Here is a 16,795-nt window from a genome sequence, read left to right as displayed (position 1 = left end):
AGAATATCCCCTCTGCTCTACCCCAGAATATCCCCTCTGCTCTACCCCAGAATATCCCCTCTGCTCTACCCCAGAATATCCCCTCTGCTCTACCTCAGAATATCCCCTCTGCTGTACCCCAGAATATCCCCTCTGCTCTACCCCAGAATATCCCCTCTGCTCTACCCAAGAATATCCCCTCTGCTCTACCCCAGATTATCCTCCCTGCTGTACCCCATAATATCCCCTCTGCTGTACCCCAGAATATCCTCCCTGCTCTACCCCAGAATATCCCTTCTGCTGTACCCCAGAATATCCTCTCTGCTGTACCCCAGAATATCCCCTCTGGTCTACCCCAGAATATCCCTTCTGGTCTACCCCAGAATATCCCCTCTGCTCTACCCCAGAATATCCCCTCTGCTCTACCCCAGAATATCCCCTCTGCTCTACCCCAGAATATCCCCTCTGCTCTACCCAAGAATATCCCCTCTGCTCTACACCAGATTATCCTCCCTGCTGTACCCCATAATATCCCCTCTGCTGTACCCCAGAATATCCCCTCTGCTGTACCCCAGAATATCCCCTCTGGTCTACCCCAGAATATCCCCACTGCTCTACCCCAGAATATCCCCTCTGCTCTACCCCAGAATAAACCTTCTGGTCTACCCCAGAATATCTCCTCTGCTCTACCACAGAATATCCCCTCTGCTCTACCCCAGAATATCCCCTCTGCTCTACCCCAGAATATCCCCTCTGCTCTACCCCAGAATATCCCTACTCTTCTACCCCAGAATATCCCCTCTGCTCTACCCCAGAATATCCCCTCTGGTCTACCCCAGAATATCCTCTCTGTTCTACCACAGAATATCCCATCTGGTCTACATCAAGAATATCCCCTCTGCTCTACCCCATAATATCCCCTCTGGTCTACCCCAGAATATCTCTTCTGGTCTACCCCAGAATATCCCCTCTGCTCTACCCCAGAATATCTCCTCTGCTCTACCCCAGAATATCCCCTCTGCTCTACCCCAGAATATCCCCTCTGCTCTACCTCAGAATATCCCCTCTGTTGTACCCCAGAATATCCCCTCTGCTCTACCCCAGAATATCCCCTCTGCTCTACCCAAGAATATCCCCTCTGCTCTACCCCAGATTATCCTCCCTACTGTACCCCATAATATCCCCTCTGCTGTACCCCAGAATATCCCCTCTGGTCTACCCCAGAATATCCCCTCTGGTCTACCCCAGAATATCCCTTCTGGTCTACCCCAGAATATCCCCTCTGCTCTACCCCAGAATATCCCCTCTGCTCTACCCAAGAATATCCCTACTGCTCTACCCCAGAATATCCCCTCTGGTCTATCCCAGAATATCCCCTCTGCTCTACCCCAGAATATCCCGTCTGGTCTACCCCAGAATATCCCCTCTGGTCTACCACAGAATATCCCATCTGGTCTACCCTAGAATATCCCCTCTGCTCTACCCCATAATATCCCCTCTGAACTACCCCAGAATATCCCTTCTGGTCTACCCCAGAATATCCCCTCTGCTCTACCCCAGAATATCCCCTCTGCTCTACCCCAGAATATCCCCTCTGCTCTACCCCAGAATATCCCCTCTGCTCTACCTCAGAATATCCCCTCTGCTGTACCCCAGAATATCCCCTCTGCTCTACCCCAGAATATCCCCTCTGCTCTACCCAAGAATATCCCCTCTGCTCTCCCCCAGATTATCCTCCCTGCTGTACCCCATAATATCCCCTCTGATCTACCCCAGAATATCCCTTCTGGTCTACCCCAGAATATCCCCTCTGCTCTACCCCAGAATATCCCCTCTGCTCTACCCCAGAATATCCCCTCTGCTCTACCCCAGAATATCCCCTCTGCTCTACCTCAGAATATCCCCTCTGCTGTACCCAAGAATATCCCCTCTGCTCTACCCCAGAATATCCCCTCTGCTCTACCCCAGAATATCCCCTCTGGTCTACCCCAGAATATCCCCACTGCTCTACCCCAGAATATCCCCTCTGCTCTACCCCAGAATAAACCTTCTGGTCTACCCCAGAATATCTCCTCTGCTCTACCACAGAAGATCCCCTCTGCTCTACCCCAGAATATCCCCTCTGCTCTACCCCAGAATATCCCCTCTGCTCTACCCCAGAATATCCCTACTGTTCTACCCCAGAATATCCCCTCTGCTCTACCCCAGAATATCCCCTCTGGTCTACCCCAGAATATCCTCTCTGTTCTACCACAGAATATCCCATCTGGTCTACCCCAGAATATCCCCTCTGCTCTACCCCAGAATATCCCCTCTGCTCTACCCCAGAATATCCCCTCTGCTCTACCTCAGAATATACCCTCTGCTGTACCCCAGAATATCCCCTCTGCTCTTCCCCAGAATATCCCCTCTGCTCTACCCAAGAATATCCCCTCTGCTCTACCCCAGATTATCCTCCCTGCTGTACCCCATAATATCCCCTCTGCTCTACCCCAGAATATCCCCTCTGCTGTACCCCAGAATATCCCATCTGCTCTACCCCAGAATATCCCCACTGCTCTCCCCCAGAATATCCCCCCTGTTCTACCCCAGAATATCCCCTCTGCTGTACCCCAGAATATCCCCTCTGCTCTACCCCAGAATATCCCCTCTGCTGTACCCCAGAATATCCCCTCTGCTCTACCCCAGAATATCCCCTCTTGTCTACCCCAGATTATCCCCTCTGCTCTATCCCAGAATATCCCATCTGCTGTACCCCAGAATATCCCCTCTGCTCTACCCCAGAATATCCCCTCTGCTCTACCCCAGAATATCTCCTCTGCTCTACCCCAGAATATCCCCTCTGCTCTACCCCAGAATATCCCCTCTGCTCTACCTCAGAATATCACCTCTGCTGTACCCCAGAATATCCCCTCTGCTCTACCCCAGAATATCCCCTCTGCTCTACCCAAGAATATCCCCTCTGCTCTACCCCAGATTATCCTCCCTGCTGTACCCCAGAATATCCCCTCTGCTCTACCCAATAATATCCCCTCTGCTCTACCCCAGATTATCCTCCCTGCTGTACCCCAGAATATCCCCTCTGGTCTACCCAATAATATCCCCTCTGCTCTACCCCAGGTTATCCTCCCTGCTGTACCCCAGAATATCCCCTCTGGTCTACCCCAGAATATCCCCTCTGCTCTACCCCAGAATATCCCCTCTGCTGTACCCCAGAATATCCCCTCTGCTCTACCCCAGAATATCCCCTCTGCTCTACCCCAGAATATCCCATCTGCTCTACCCCAGAATATCCCCTCTGGTCTACCCCAGAATATCCCCTCTGGTCTACCCCGGAATATCCCCTCTGCTCTATCCCAGAATATCCCCTCTGCTCTTCCCCAGAATATCCCCTCTGCTCTACCCCAGAATATCCCCTCTGGTCTACCCCAGAATATCCCTACTGGTCTACCCCAGAATATCCCCTCTGGTCTACCCCAGAATATCCCCTCTGCTCTACCCCAGAATATCCCCTCTGCTTTACCCCAGAATATCCCCTCTGGTCTACCCCAGAATATCCCCCCTGCTCTACCCCAGAATATCCCCCCTGCTCTACCCCAGAATATCCCCCCTACTCTACCCCAGAATATCCCATCAGCTCTACCCCAGATGATCCTCCCTGCTGTACCCCAGAATATCCCCTCTGCTCTACGCCAGAATATCCCCTCTGTTCTACCCCAGAATATCCCTTCTGGTCTTCCCCAAAATATCCCCTCTGCTCTACCCCAGAATATCCCTCCTGCTCTACCCCAGAATATCCCCTCTGCTCTACCCCAGAATATCTCCTCTGCTCTACCCCAGAATATTCCCTCTGCTCTACCCCAGAATATTCCCTCTGGTCTACCCCAGAATATCCCCTCTGCTTTACCCCAGAATCTCTCTCCTGCTCTACCCCAGAATATCCCCTCTGCTCTACCCCAGAATATCCCCCCTGCTCTACCCCAGAATATCCCCTCTGCTGTACCCCAGAATATCCCCTCTGCTGTCCCCCAGAATATCCCCTCTGCTCTACCCCAGAATATCCCCCCTGCTCTACCCCAGAATATCCCCTCTGCTGTACCCCAGAAAATCCCCTCTGCTGTCCCCCAGAATATCCCCTCTGCTCTACCCCAGAATATCCCCTCTGCTCTACCCCAGAATATCCCCTCTACCCCAGAATATCCCCCCTGCTCTACCCCAGAATATCCCCTCTGGTCTACCCCAGAATATCCCCTCTGCTCTACCCCAGAATATCCCCTCTGGTCTATCCCAGAATATCCCCTCTGGTCTATCCCAGAATATCCCCTCTGCTCTACCCCAGAATATCCCCTCTGCTTTACCCCAGAATATCCCCTCTGGTCTACCCCAGAATATCCCCTCTGCTCTATCCCAGAATATCCCCTCTGGTCTACCCCATAATATCCCCCCTGCTCTACCCCAGAATATCCCCCCTGCTCTACCCCAGAATATCCCCCCTACTCTACCCCAGAATATCCCATCAGCTCTACCCCAGATGATCCTCCCTGCTGTACCCCAGAATATCCCCTCTGCTCTACGCCAGAATATCCCCTCTGTTCTACCCCAGAATATCCCTTCTGGTCTTCCCCAAAATATCCCCTCTGCTCTACCCCAGAATATCCCTCCTGCTCTACCCCAGAATATCCCCTCTGCTCTACCCCAGAATATCTCCTCTGCTCTACCCCAGAATATTCCCTCTGCTCTACCCCAGAATATTCCCTCTGGTCTACCCCAGAATATCCCCTCTGCTTTACCCCAGAATCTCTCTCCTGCTCTACCCCAGAATATCCCCTCTGCTCTACCCCAGAATATCCCCCCTGCTCTACCCCAGAATATCCCCTCTGCTGTACCCCAGAATATCCCCTCTGCTGTCCCCCAGAATATCCCCTCTGCTCTACCCCAGAATATCCCCCCTGCTCTACCCCAGAATATCCCCTCTGCTGTACCCCAGAAAATCCCCTCTGCTGTCCCCCAGAATATCCCCTCTGCTCTACCCCAGAATATCCCCTCTGCTCTACCCCAGAATATCCCCTCTACCCCAGAATATCCCCCCTGCTCTACCCCAGAATATCCCCTCTGGTCTACCCCAGAATATCCCCTCTGCTCTACCCCAGAATATCCCCTCTGGTCTATCCCAGAATATCCCCTCTGGTCTATCCCAGAATATCCCCTCTGCTCTACCCCAGAATATCCCGTCTGGTCTACCCCAGAATATCCCCTCTAGTCTACCCCAGAATATCCTCCAGTTCTACAGACAGAGAGAACAGAGGCCAGCAACGGTTTTTAGGACCTATGACAGTCCAACCCACACCTTGTAGCATAATGGTAACTCTTTATTGGCTATGCCAGTCCAAACCACACCTTGTAGCATAATGGTAACTCTTTATGTGCTATGACAGTCCAACCCACACCTTGTAGCATAATGGTAACTATTTAGGGGCTATGCCAGTCCAACCCACACCTTGTAGCATAATGATAACTCTTTAGGGGCTATGACAGTCCAAACCACACCTTGTAGCATAATGGTAACTATATAGGGGCTTTGACACTCCAACCCACACCTTGTAGCATAATGGTAACTATTTAGGGGCTTTGACAGTCCAACCCACACCTTGTAGCATAATGGTAACTATTTAGGGGCTTTGACAGTCCAACCCACACCTTGTAGCATAATGGTAACTCTTTAGGGGCTTTGACAGTCCAAATCAAATCAAGTTTATTTATATAGCCCTTCGTACATCAGCTGATATCTCAAAGTGCTGTACAGAAACCTAGCCTAAAACCCCAAACAGCAAGCAATGCAGGTGTAGAAGCACGGTGGCTAGGAAAAACTCCCTTAAAAAGCCAAAACCTAAGAAGAAACCTTGAGAGGAACCAGGCTATGTGGTGTGGCCAGTCCTCTTCTGGCTGTGCCGGGTGGAGATTATAACAGAACATGGCCAAGATGTTCAAATGTTCATAAATTACCAGCATTGTCGAATAATAATAAGGCAGAACAGTTGAAACTGGAGCAGCAGCACGGCCAGGTGGACTGGGGACAGCAAGGAGTCATCATGTCAGGTAGTCCTGGGGCATGGTCCTAGGGCTCAAGTCCTCCGAGAGAGAAAGAAAGAGAGAAGGAGAGAATTAGAGAGAGCACACTTAAATTCACACAGGACACCGAATAGGACAGGAGAAGTACTCCAGGTATAACAAACTGACCCTAGCCCCCCGACACATGAACTACTGCAGCATTAAATACTGGAGGCTGAGACAGGAGGGGTCAGGAGACACTGTGGCCCCATCCGAGGACACCCCCAGACAGGGCCAAACAGGAAGGATATAACCCCACCCACTTTGCCAAAGCACAGCCCCCACACCACTAGAGGGATATCTTCAACCACCAACTTACCATCCTGAGACAAGGCTGAGTATAGCCCACAAAGATCTCCGCCACGGCACACCCCAAGGGGGGGGGGGGGGGGGGCACCAACCCAGACAGGATGACCACATCAGTGAATCAACCCACTCAGGTGACGCACCCCCTCCAGGGACGGTATGAGAGACCCCGAGTAAGCCAGTGACTCAGCCCCTGTAATAGGGTTAGAGGCAGAGAATCCCAGGGAAAGAGGGGAACCGGCCAGGCAGCGACAGCAAGGGCGGTTCGTTGCTCCAGAGCCTTTCCGTTCACCTTCCCACTCCTGGGCCAGACTACACTCAATCATATGACCCACTGAGGAGATGAGTCTTCAGTAAGGACTTAAAGATTGAGACCGAGTTTGTGTCTCTGACATGGGTAGGCAGACCGTTCCATAAAAATGAAGCTCTATAGGAGAAAGCCCTGCCTCCAGCTGTTTGCTTAGAAATTCTAGGGACAATTAGGAGGCCTGCGTCTTGTGACCGTAGCGTACGTGTAGGTATGTACGGCAGGACCAAATCAGAGAGATAGGTAAGAGCAAGCCCATGTAATGCTTTGTAGGTTAGCAGTAAAACCTTGAAATCAGCCCTTGCTTTGACAGGAAGCCAGTGTAGGGAGGCTAGCACTGGAGTAATATGATCAAATTTTGGGGTTCTAGTCAGGATTCTAGCAGCCGTATTTAGCACTAACTGAAGTTTATTTAGTGCTTTATCCGGGTAGCCGGAAAGTAGAGCATTGCTGTAGTCTAACCTAGAAGTCCAACCCACACCTTGTAGCATAATGTCCAACCCACACCTTGTAGCATAATGGCAACTATTTAGGGGCTATGACAGTCCAAACCACACCTTGTAGCATAATGGTAACTATTTAGGGGCTATGACAGTCCAAACCACACCTTGTAGCATAATGGTAACTATTTAGGGGCTATGACAGTCCAACCCACACCTTGTAGCATTATGGTTACTCTTTAGGGGCTATGACAGTCCAACCCTCACCTTGTAGCATAATGATAACTATTTAGGGGCTATGACAGTCCAAACCACACCTTGTAGCATAATGGTAACTATTTCAAATGAATCACCAGGAGCAGACACAATGGATCCATCCCATTATCACAGGAGACACAATAACATTCACAGGAATGGAAGACAGAGGTCTATTCCTGCAGACAGAGCCCAGGTAGCTGTGGGGCCGGCAGGAGTCAGACATGCCTTTATGGAAGGTTGAATATGTTCTGCATGATACAATAGATTTGATGAATATGTCAAACTCATCATATCTTCTCAGTAATGGTGACAATGCTCCTCTGATACCATAATGCTCACTAGATCCCTCCTCTCTAAGTTTTCTTGTCAATATGATATGGATGACCAGTAGGAGCTAGACAGACAGACAGACAGACAGACCGTAGCTGTCTCCCCCTCTCCTCTGTTCTGGGTTTGCAGGGGGAATGTTCTGGTGTTGCTGGGGGAATGTTCTGGTGTTGCTGGGGGGATGTTCTGGTGTTGCTGGGGGGATGTTCTGGTGTTGCTGGAGGGGATGTTCTGGTGTTGCTGGGGGAATGTTCTGGTGTTGCTGGGGATATGTTCTGGTGTTGCTGGGGATATGTTCTGGTGTTGCTGGGGATATGTTCTGGTGTTGCTGGGGATATGTTCTGGTGTTGCTGGGGGAATGTTCTGGGGTTGCAGGGGAAATGTTCTGGTGTTGCATGGGGAATGTTCTGGTGTTGCTGGGAAAAATGTTCTGGTGTTGCTTGGGGAATGTTCTGGTGTTGCTGGGGGAATGTTCTGGTGTTGCTGGGGGAATGTTCTGGGGTTGCAGGGGGAATGATCTGGTGTTGCTGGGGGAATGTTCTGGTGTTGCTGGGGGATATGTTCTGGAGTTGCTGGGGGAATGTTCTGGTGTTGCTGGGGGATATGTTCTGGTGTTGCTGGGGGAATGTTCTGGAGTTGCTGGGGGAATGTTCTGGTGTTGCAGGGGGAATGTTCTGGGGTTGCAGGGGGAATGTTCTGGGGTTGCAGGGGGAATGTTCTGGTGTTGCAGGGGGAATGTTCTGGTGTTGCAGGGAGAATGTTCTGGGGTTGCAGGGGGAATGTTCTGGGGTTGCTGAGGGGATGTTCTGGGGTTGCAGGGGGAATGTTCTGGGGTTGCAGGGGGGATGTTCAGTGGTTACGTTGGGAATGTTCTGGGGTTGCGTTGGGAATGTTCTGGGGTTCTGGGCTGAGTGGGGAAGTCTAACGTCTGACCTCTGTATGGGGATAGGTCCCAGGTGACGGGGCAGATCACATGGTCGTCCAGAAGTCCGCCCGGTCATCGGGTCATCAGAGCAGCCGCCACCGGAACCAGGAGCGGGACCAATCACGGGAGAGAGACAGAGAACAATCACGGGAGAGAAACTGGCCATCAGAAAAAATGTCTGATGCACACTGTCAGGTAAAGCCAAATATGGTGCATAAATTAAGATGGTTCACTCAAGCTGTCAGTTTTGGTCTACTTTGGTCTACTGGGTGGCTCTCCCATAGACACCAATGCGATAGCAGCTGGGTTTGGTCTGCTTAGTTCATTGACTGTAAATGAGCCATAAACAAACAGCGAGTGGGATGTCTCTGAAAAACCCTGACCCCTTAACCTACAACCCAACATATCCCCTATCCTGAGCAATGTCAACTGCCTAATGGATATTTTTCTAGATCGTTAATGTTGAAATAAAGTCTGAATGCTAGGAGTCTGGCATGGAGAATATTGGAGGATTTACAGCCTTAAAGGGCAGTAGGTGTGTTGGTTTTCTGATTAGGGTTAGGTGGGTGTTGAGTTTCTGATTAGGGTTAGGTGGGTGTTGGGTTTCTGATTAGGGTTAGGTGGGTGTTGGGTTTCTGATTAGGGTTAGGTGGGTGTTTGGTTTCTGGTTAGGGTTAGGTGGGTGTTTGGTTTCTGATTAGGGTTAGGTGGGTGTTGGGTTTCTGGGTAGGGTTAGGTGTGTAGGTGGGTGTTGGGTTTCTGGTTAGGGTTAGGTGGGTGTTGGTTTTCTGATTAGGGTTAGGTGAGTGTTTGGTTTTCTGATTAGGGTTAGGTGGGTGTTGGGTTTCTGATTAGGGTTAGGTGGGTGTTTGGTTTTCTGGTTAGGGTTAGGTGGGTGTTGGGTTTCTGGTTAGGGTTAGGTGGGTGTTGGTTTTCTGGTTAGGGTTAGGTGGGTGTTGGGTTTCTGGTTAGGGTTAGGTGGGTGTTGGGTTTCTGATTAGGGTTAGGTGGGTGTTTGGTTTTCTGGTTAGGGTTAGGTGGGTGTTGGGTTTCTGGTTAGGGTTAGGTGGGTGTTGGTTTTCTGGTTAGGGTTAGGTGGGTGTTGGGTTTCTGGTTAGGGTTAGGTGGGTGTTGGGTTTCTGATTAGGGTTAGGTGGGTGTTGGTTTTCTGGTTAGGGTTAGGTGGGTGTTGGGTTTCTGATTAGGGTTAGGTGGGTGTTGGGTTTCTGATTAGGGTTAGGTGGGTGTTGGGTTTCTGATTAGGGTTAGGTGGGTGTTGGGTTTCTGATTAGGGTTAGGTGGGTATTGGGTTTCTGATTAGGGTTAGGTGGGTGTTGGGTTTCTGATTAGGGTTAGGTGGGTGTTGGGTTTCTGATTAGGGTTAGGTGGGTGTTGGGTTTCTGGTTAGGGTTAGGTGGGTGTTGGGTTTCTGATTAGGGTTAGGTGGGTGTTGGGTTTCTGGGTAGGGTTAGGTGTGTAGGTGGGTGTTGGGTTTCTGGTTAGGGTTAGGTGGGTGTTGGGTTTCTGATTAGGGTTAGGTGGGTGTTGGGTTTCTGATTAGGGTTAGGTGTGTGTTGGTTTTCTGGTTAGGGTTAGGTGGGTGTTGGGTTTCTGATTAGGGTTAGGTGGGTGTTGGGTTTCTGATTAGGGTTAGGTGGGTGTTTGGTTTTCTGGTTAGGGTTAGGTGGGTGTTGGGTTTCTGGTTAGGGTTAGGTGGGTGTTGGGTTTCTGATTAGGGTTAGGTGGGTGTTTGGTTTTCTGGCTAGGGTTAGGTGGGTGTTGGGTTTCTGGGTAGGGGTATGTGTGTTATTGGGTGTTTGGTTTTCTGGCTAGGGTTAGGTGTGTAGGTGGGTGTTGGTTTTCTGGTTAGGGTTATGTGTCTTGGTGGGTGTTGGGTTTCTGGGTAGAGGTATGTGTGTTATTGGGTGTTGGTTGTTTGGTTAAGGTTAGGTGTGTAGGTGGGTATTTGTTTTCTGGTTAAGGTTAGGTGTGTAGGTGGGTTTTTTTCTGATCAGAGTTTGGTGGGTGTTGGTTTTCTGGTTAGGGTTCGGTGGGTGTTGGTTTTCTGGTTAGGGTTATGTGTGTTGGTGGGTGTTGGTTTTCTGGTTAGGGTTTGGTGGGTGTTGGTTTCTAATTAGGGTTTGGTGGGTGTTGGTTTTCTGGTTAGGGTTAGATGCGTAGCCTTGCAAAAGTATTGATCCCCTCGGTGTTGTTCCTATTTTGTTGCTTTATAATCTGTCATTTAAATAGATTTTTATTTGGATTTCATGTAATGGACATAACCAAATATTACACAAAGGTGAAATGAAAAAAATTACTTGTTACAAAATATGCAAAACAAATTCTAAACGTAAAAGTGGTGCGTGCATATGTTTTCACTCCCTTTGCATATGTTTTCACCCGCTTTGCATATGTTTTCACCCGCTTTGCATATGTTTTCACCCCCTTTGCATATGTTTTCACCCCCTTTGCATATGTTTTCACCCCCTTTACATATGTTTTCACCCCCTTTGTTATGAAGCCCCTAAATAAGATCTGGTGCAACCAATTACCTTCAGAAGTCACATAATTAGTTAAGTAAAATCCAACTGTGTGCAATTTAAGTGTCACATGATCTCAGTTTTTATACACCTGTTCACATGAGCTCAGTTTTTATACACCTGTACTGAAAGGCCCCAGAGTTTGCAACACCGCTAAGCAAGGGGCACCACCAAGCAAGAGGCACCATGAAGACCAAGGAGCTCTCCAAACAGGTCAGCGACAAAGTTGTGGAGAAGTACAGATCCGGGTTGGGTTATTAAAAAAATATCAGAAACTTTGAACATCCCACTGAGCACCATTAAATCCATTATTAAGAAATGGAAAGAATATGGCACCAAAACAAACCTGCCAAGAGAGGGCCGCCCACCAAAACTCACGGACCAGGCAAGGAAGGCATTAATCAGAGAGGCAACAAAGAGACCGAAGATAACCCTGAAGGAGCTGCAAAGCTCCACAGCGGAGATTGTAGTATCTGTCCATTGGACCACTTTAAGCCGTACACTCCACCAAGCTAGGCTTTACGGAAGAGTGGCCAGAAAAAAAGCCATTGCTTGAAGAAGCAAATAAGCAAACACATTTGGTGTTCGCCAAAAGGCATATGGGAGACTCCCCAAACATATGGAAGAAGGTACTCTGGTCAGATGAGACAAAAATGTTGCTTTTTGATCATCAAGGAAACGCGATGTCTGGCGCACACCCAACACCTCACATCACCCCGAGAACACCATCCCACAGTGAAACATGGAGGTGGCAGCATCATGCTTTGGGGATGTTTCCATCGGCAGGGACTGGGAAACTGGTCAGAATTGAAGGAATGATGGATGGCGCTAAATACAAGGACATTTTGAGGGAAATTTCAGTCTTCCAGAGATTTGAGACTGGGACGGAGGTTCACCTTCTAGCAGGACAATGACCCTAACCATACTGCTAAAGCAACACTCGAGTGGTTTAAGGGGAAACATTTAAATGCCTAGTCAAAGCCCAGACCTCAATCCAATTGAGAATCTGTGCTATGACTTAAAGATTACTGTACACCAGCGGAATCCATCCAACTTGAAGGAGCTGGAGCAGCTTTACCTTGAAGAATGGACAAAAATCCCTGTGGCTAGATATGCTAAGTTTATGGAGACATACTCCATGGGACTTGCAGCTGTAATTGCTGCAAACGTGGCTTTACAAAGTATTGACTTTGGAGGGTGAATAGTTATGAACGCTCAAGTTTTCTTTTTTTTTTTTTTTGTTTCACAATAAAACATATTTTGCATCTTCAAAGTAGTAGACATGTTGTGTAAATCAAATGATACAAACCCCCCCAAAATATATTTTAATTGCAGGTTGTAAGGCATCAAAATAGAAGAAATGCAAACGGGGGTAAAGCCACTGTAAGTGGATATTTGTTTTCTGTTTGGTGTGTAGGTGGGTGTTGATTTTCTAGTTAGGGCTAGGTGTGTAGGTGGGTGTTGGTTTTCTAGTTAGGGCTAGGTGTGTAGGTGGTTGTTGGCTTTCCAGTTAGGGCTAGGTGTGTAGGTGGGTGTTGGTTTTCTAGTTAGGGCTAGGTGTGTAGGTGGGTGTTGGTTTTCTAGTTAGGGCTAGGTGTGTAGGTGGGTGTTGGTTTTCTAGTTAGGGCTAGGTGTGTAGGTGGGTGTTGGTTTTCTGGTTAGGGTTAGGTGTGTAGGTGGGTGTTTCTGGAAACAGCCATCTACAGTTGAAGTTGGAAGTTTACAAACACTCAGGTTGGAGTCATTAAAACTTGTTTTTCAACCACTCCACAAATGTCTTGTTAACAAACTATAGTTTTGGCAAGTTGGTTAGGACATCTACTTTGTGCATGACACAAGTCATTTTTACAACAATTGTTTACAGACAGATTATTTCACTTATATTTCACTGTATCACAATTCCAGTGGGTCAGAAGTTTACATACACTAAGTTGGGGCGGCAGGGTAGCCTAGCGGCTAGAGTTGGACTTAAACCAGAAGGTTGCAAGTTCAAATCCCGAGCTGACAAGGTACAAATCTGTTGTTCTGCCCCTGAACAGGCAGTTAACCCACTGTTCCTAGGCCGTCATTGAAAATAAGAATTTGTTCTGATCTGACTTGCCTAGTTAAATAAAGGTAAAATAAAAATAAAAAAGTTGACTGTGCCTTTAAACAGCTTGGAAAATTCCAGAAAAGCATGTCATGGCTTTAGAAGCTTCTGATAGGCTAATTGACATAATTTGAGTCAATTGGAGGTGTACCTGTGGATGTATTTCAAGGCCTATCTTCAAACTCAGTGCCTCTTTGCTTGACATCATCGGAATATCAAAAGAAATCAGCCAAGACCTCAGAAAAAAAATTGTAGACCTCCACAAGTCTGGTCCATTCTTGGGAGCAATTTCCAAATGCCTGAAGGTACCACGTTCATCTGTACAAACAATTGTACGCAAGTCTAAACACCATGGGACCACGCAGCTGTCATACTGTTCAGGAAGGAAACGCGTTCTGTCTCCTAGAGATGAACGTTCTTTGTTTCGAAAAGTGCAAATCAATCCCAGAACAACAGCAATGGACCTTGTTAAGATGCTGGAGGAAACAGGTACAAAAGTATCTATATCCACAGTAAAACGAGTCCTTTATCGACATAACCTGAAAGGTCGCTCAGCAAGGAAGAAGCCACTGCTCCAAAACCGCCATTAAAAAAGCCAGACTATGGCTTGCAACTGCACATGGGGACAAAGATCATACTTTTTGGAGAAATGTCCTCTGGTCTCAGGAAACAAAAATAGAACTGTTTGGCCATAATGACCATCGTTATGTTTGGAGGAAAACGGGGAGGCACCATCTCAACGGTGAAGCACGGGGGTGGCAGCATCATGTTGTGGGGGTGCTTTGCCGCAGGAGGGACTGGTGCACTTCACAAAATAGATGGCATCATGAGGAAGGAAAATTATGTGGATATGTTGAAGCAATATCTGAAGACATCAGTCAGGACAATGACCCCAAGAATACTTCCAAAGTTGTGGCAAAATGGCTTAAGGACAACAAAGTCAAGGTATTGGAGTGGCCGTCACAAAGCCCTAACCTCAATCCCATAGAAAAGTTGTGGGCAGAACTGTAAAAGCTTGTGCGAGCAATGAGGCCTGACAATGAGGCCTGACAATCTGACTCAGTTACACCAGCTCAGGCGGAATGGGCCAAAATTCACCCAACCTATTGTGGGAAGCTTGTGGAAGGCTACCCGAAATGTTTGACCCAAGTTAAAAAATGTAAAGGCAATGCTACCAAATACTAATTGAGTGTTTGTAAACTTTTGACCCACTGGGAATGTGATGAAAGAAATGAAAGCTGAAATAAATAATTCTCTCTACTATTATTCTGACATTTCACATTATTAAAATAAAGTGGTGATCCTAACTGACCTAAAACAGGGAATTTTTACTAGGATTAAATGTCAGGAATTGTGAAAAACTGAGTTTAAATGTATTTGGCTAAGGTGTATGTAAACTTCTGACTTCAACTGTATTTAGTCAGAACAGTTATTTCAAGAGCTCCAGCTAACCCTAGCATTTCACAACTATACTGAGGCAACATCTGTTGCTAAAACATGACAGACAAATAACTACACTGTGTCATATATTATACAGATATGTTTGTTATATTTCGTATTCTTACCCCTCAGAGCCAGCCACTCAAGTCTCTACGGAAGCTCCTTCACCTCTCCTCCTCCACCTCCAATCAAACGGCCCCATCTGATATGCGCTTCCAGCCCCTGCCCAACTCCACCTCGGCTAAAGCGGGTTTCAGTGAGGGTCCCAGTCGGAGCCACGCAGGCTCCAGCACCCCCCAGCTAAAGAGCAGGCAGGCCGCCTACCCCCTCCCTGGTCAGATGGAGTCCAGCTGGCACACCTCGGCCCTTGGCAGAGCTGAGGGAAACCCTTACCCCGAGCAACATGGAGGGAGAGAAGGCAAGGGGGGCCAGAACGGACATGGGTTCGGACGGCCCTCACGCTCACGCATTCCAAATCTCAATGACCTGAAAGAGACTGCTCTGTAGAGAGCTGCTTTAACCTTGACACCTGACCCCAGACCTCTCTCTGCTGCCCATACTTCTCTCTGTTGCTCAGACTTCTCCCTGCTGCCCAGACTTCTCTCTGCTGCCCAGACTTCTCTCTGCTGCCCAGACTTCTCTCTGCTGCCCAGACTTCTCTCTGCTGCCCAGACTTCTCTCTGCTGCCCAGACCTCTCTCTGCTGCCCAGACTTCTCTCTGCTGCCCAGACTTCTCTCTGCTGCCCAGACTTCTCTCTGCTGCCCAGACTTCTCTCTGCTGCCCAGACTTCTCTCTGCTGCCCAGACCTCTCTCTGCTGCCCAGACCTCTCTCTGCTGCCCAGACCTCTTTCTGCTGCCCAGACTTCTCTCTGCTGCCCAGACTTCTCTCTGCTGCCCAGACTTCTCTCTGCTGCCCAGACCAGTCGGCTTCATTGTTTCTTTTTTAAAGCTTCCATATTTGATAGAATTTGTAATATTACCTATGTCATTCTGATTATTATAATATTTGTCAGTTAATAATTGCAAATTAATCATATATGTAAATGCCATTTAAGATATAAAGTGTATTTGTTAGTCTGCTTGCACACAATTGAAATATGACATTTTATTTCACAGTATTTGCATTATATTTCCTTAAGAATATATGAAGTTTAAATTAAGTTTTTTGATTGTTACAATGTAGACCATTCCTTCCCATCAGTTAGTCTGTGCTGTGGATTCAGTCTGTGTCTTGACGTCCAGACTGATGGAAGACGCTCTATAGAGGGTTAAAGCTTTAGTATTTAGGACAATGTTACAGCAATGCGTTGTCCATCTCCAAACAGATCAGATTTTATATACATTGCTGTAGTTAGTAAACCAATGTTCTGTGTTGACAATCAAGAGAATCTTGTGTTTGATGTCAGTTGATAGGAGAGGGCTAGTCTCAGGAGAAATCCCAAGTTTTTGATACAATACTAACCCTAACCCATGGTGGCCTGTGGTACCATTTCACCTGTAATACTTCACCTTAATAGCTATGTTTTCATAAACTATTTTTGTTGTTGAGATTTAGAACATTTGCATAGAAAATAGATGTGACAATTGCCTGCTATGGTGAGTTTCCATTTAACTATCCTGTGTCGACACATAGAAAATAGATGTGACAGTTGCCTGCTAGGGTGGGTTTCCATCTTGTGTCGATAAAAACAGCTGGACGTAAGGACTTCACATAAAACAGAAGTGGTTGAATTGTATCCATTACCGTTTAGGCAAATTGCGCATTAATAAATTGGTGACAGCCTGTATGCCCTCCCACCTATCTTTTCATGTCTCAGGTAGCCCATGAAAGCCTGCATGGATAGAATGCAATAATTGACTAATATATGCCATATTCTAATAATTCATATGCCAGTGTATCGCCACGGCCCTCGCCATGGTGAAACTTACACTCCTGTAGATCTGAAATAAATGGATGGTAAAACTTGCCAGCCAACCAGAAAGGCAAGACGAAGCAATTCAGGACAATCCTTGTCCTACAAAGAAACAGTATTTTTATAGTTGGAAAATGGATTTAGCAAGCAGTAGGCATATGA

At 47.8% G+C, this 16,795-nt stretch overlaps 1 protein-coding gene across 1 annotated transcript in view; it reads left to right on the top strand.

The window, feature by feature from the left end:
- Nucleotides 1-16,517, top strand: part of LOC110523943 (cyclin-dependent kinase-like 5) — a 178,416-nt gene extending 161,899 nt beyond the window's left edge. Inside the window, exons 17-18 of the mRNA XM_036980806.1 lie at nucleotides 8,675-8,845; nucleotides 14,852-16,517. Coding sequence (XP_036836701.1) covers nucleotides 8,675-8,845; nucleotides 14,852-15,226 — 546 coding nt within the window. The 3' untranslated portion in view covers nucleotides 15,227-16,517. The remainder of the gene's footprint in view (nucleotides 1-8,674; nucleotides 8,846-14,851) is intronic.
- The last annotated feature ends 278 nt before the right edge of the window (nucleotides 16,518-16,795 follow it).

This window comes from Oncorhynchus mykiss, chromosome 1 (genome assembly GCF_013265735.2).
Source record: "Oncorhynchus mykiss isolate Arlee chromosome 1, USDA_OmykA_1.1, whole genome shotgun sequence".
Classification (NCBI taxonomy): domain Eukaryota; kingdom Metazoa; phylum Chordata; class Actinopteri; order Salmoniformes; family Salmonidae; genus Oncorhynchus; species Oncorhynchus mykiss.
Note: the sequence above shows the minus strand (reverse complement) of the source record. Positions and strands in the feature narration are given on the sequence as shown.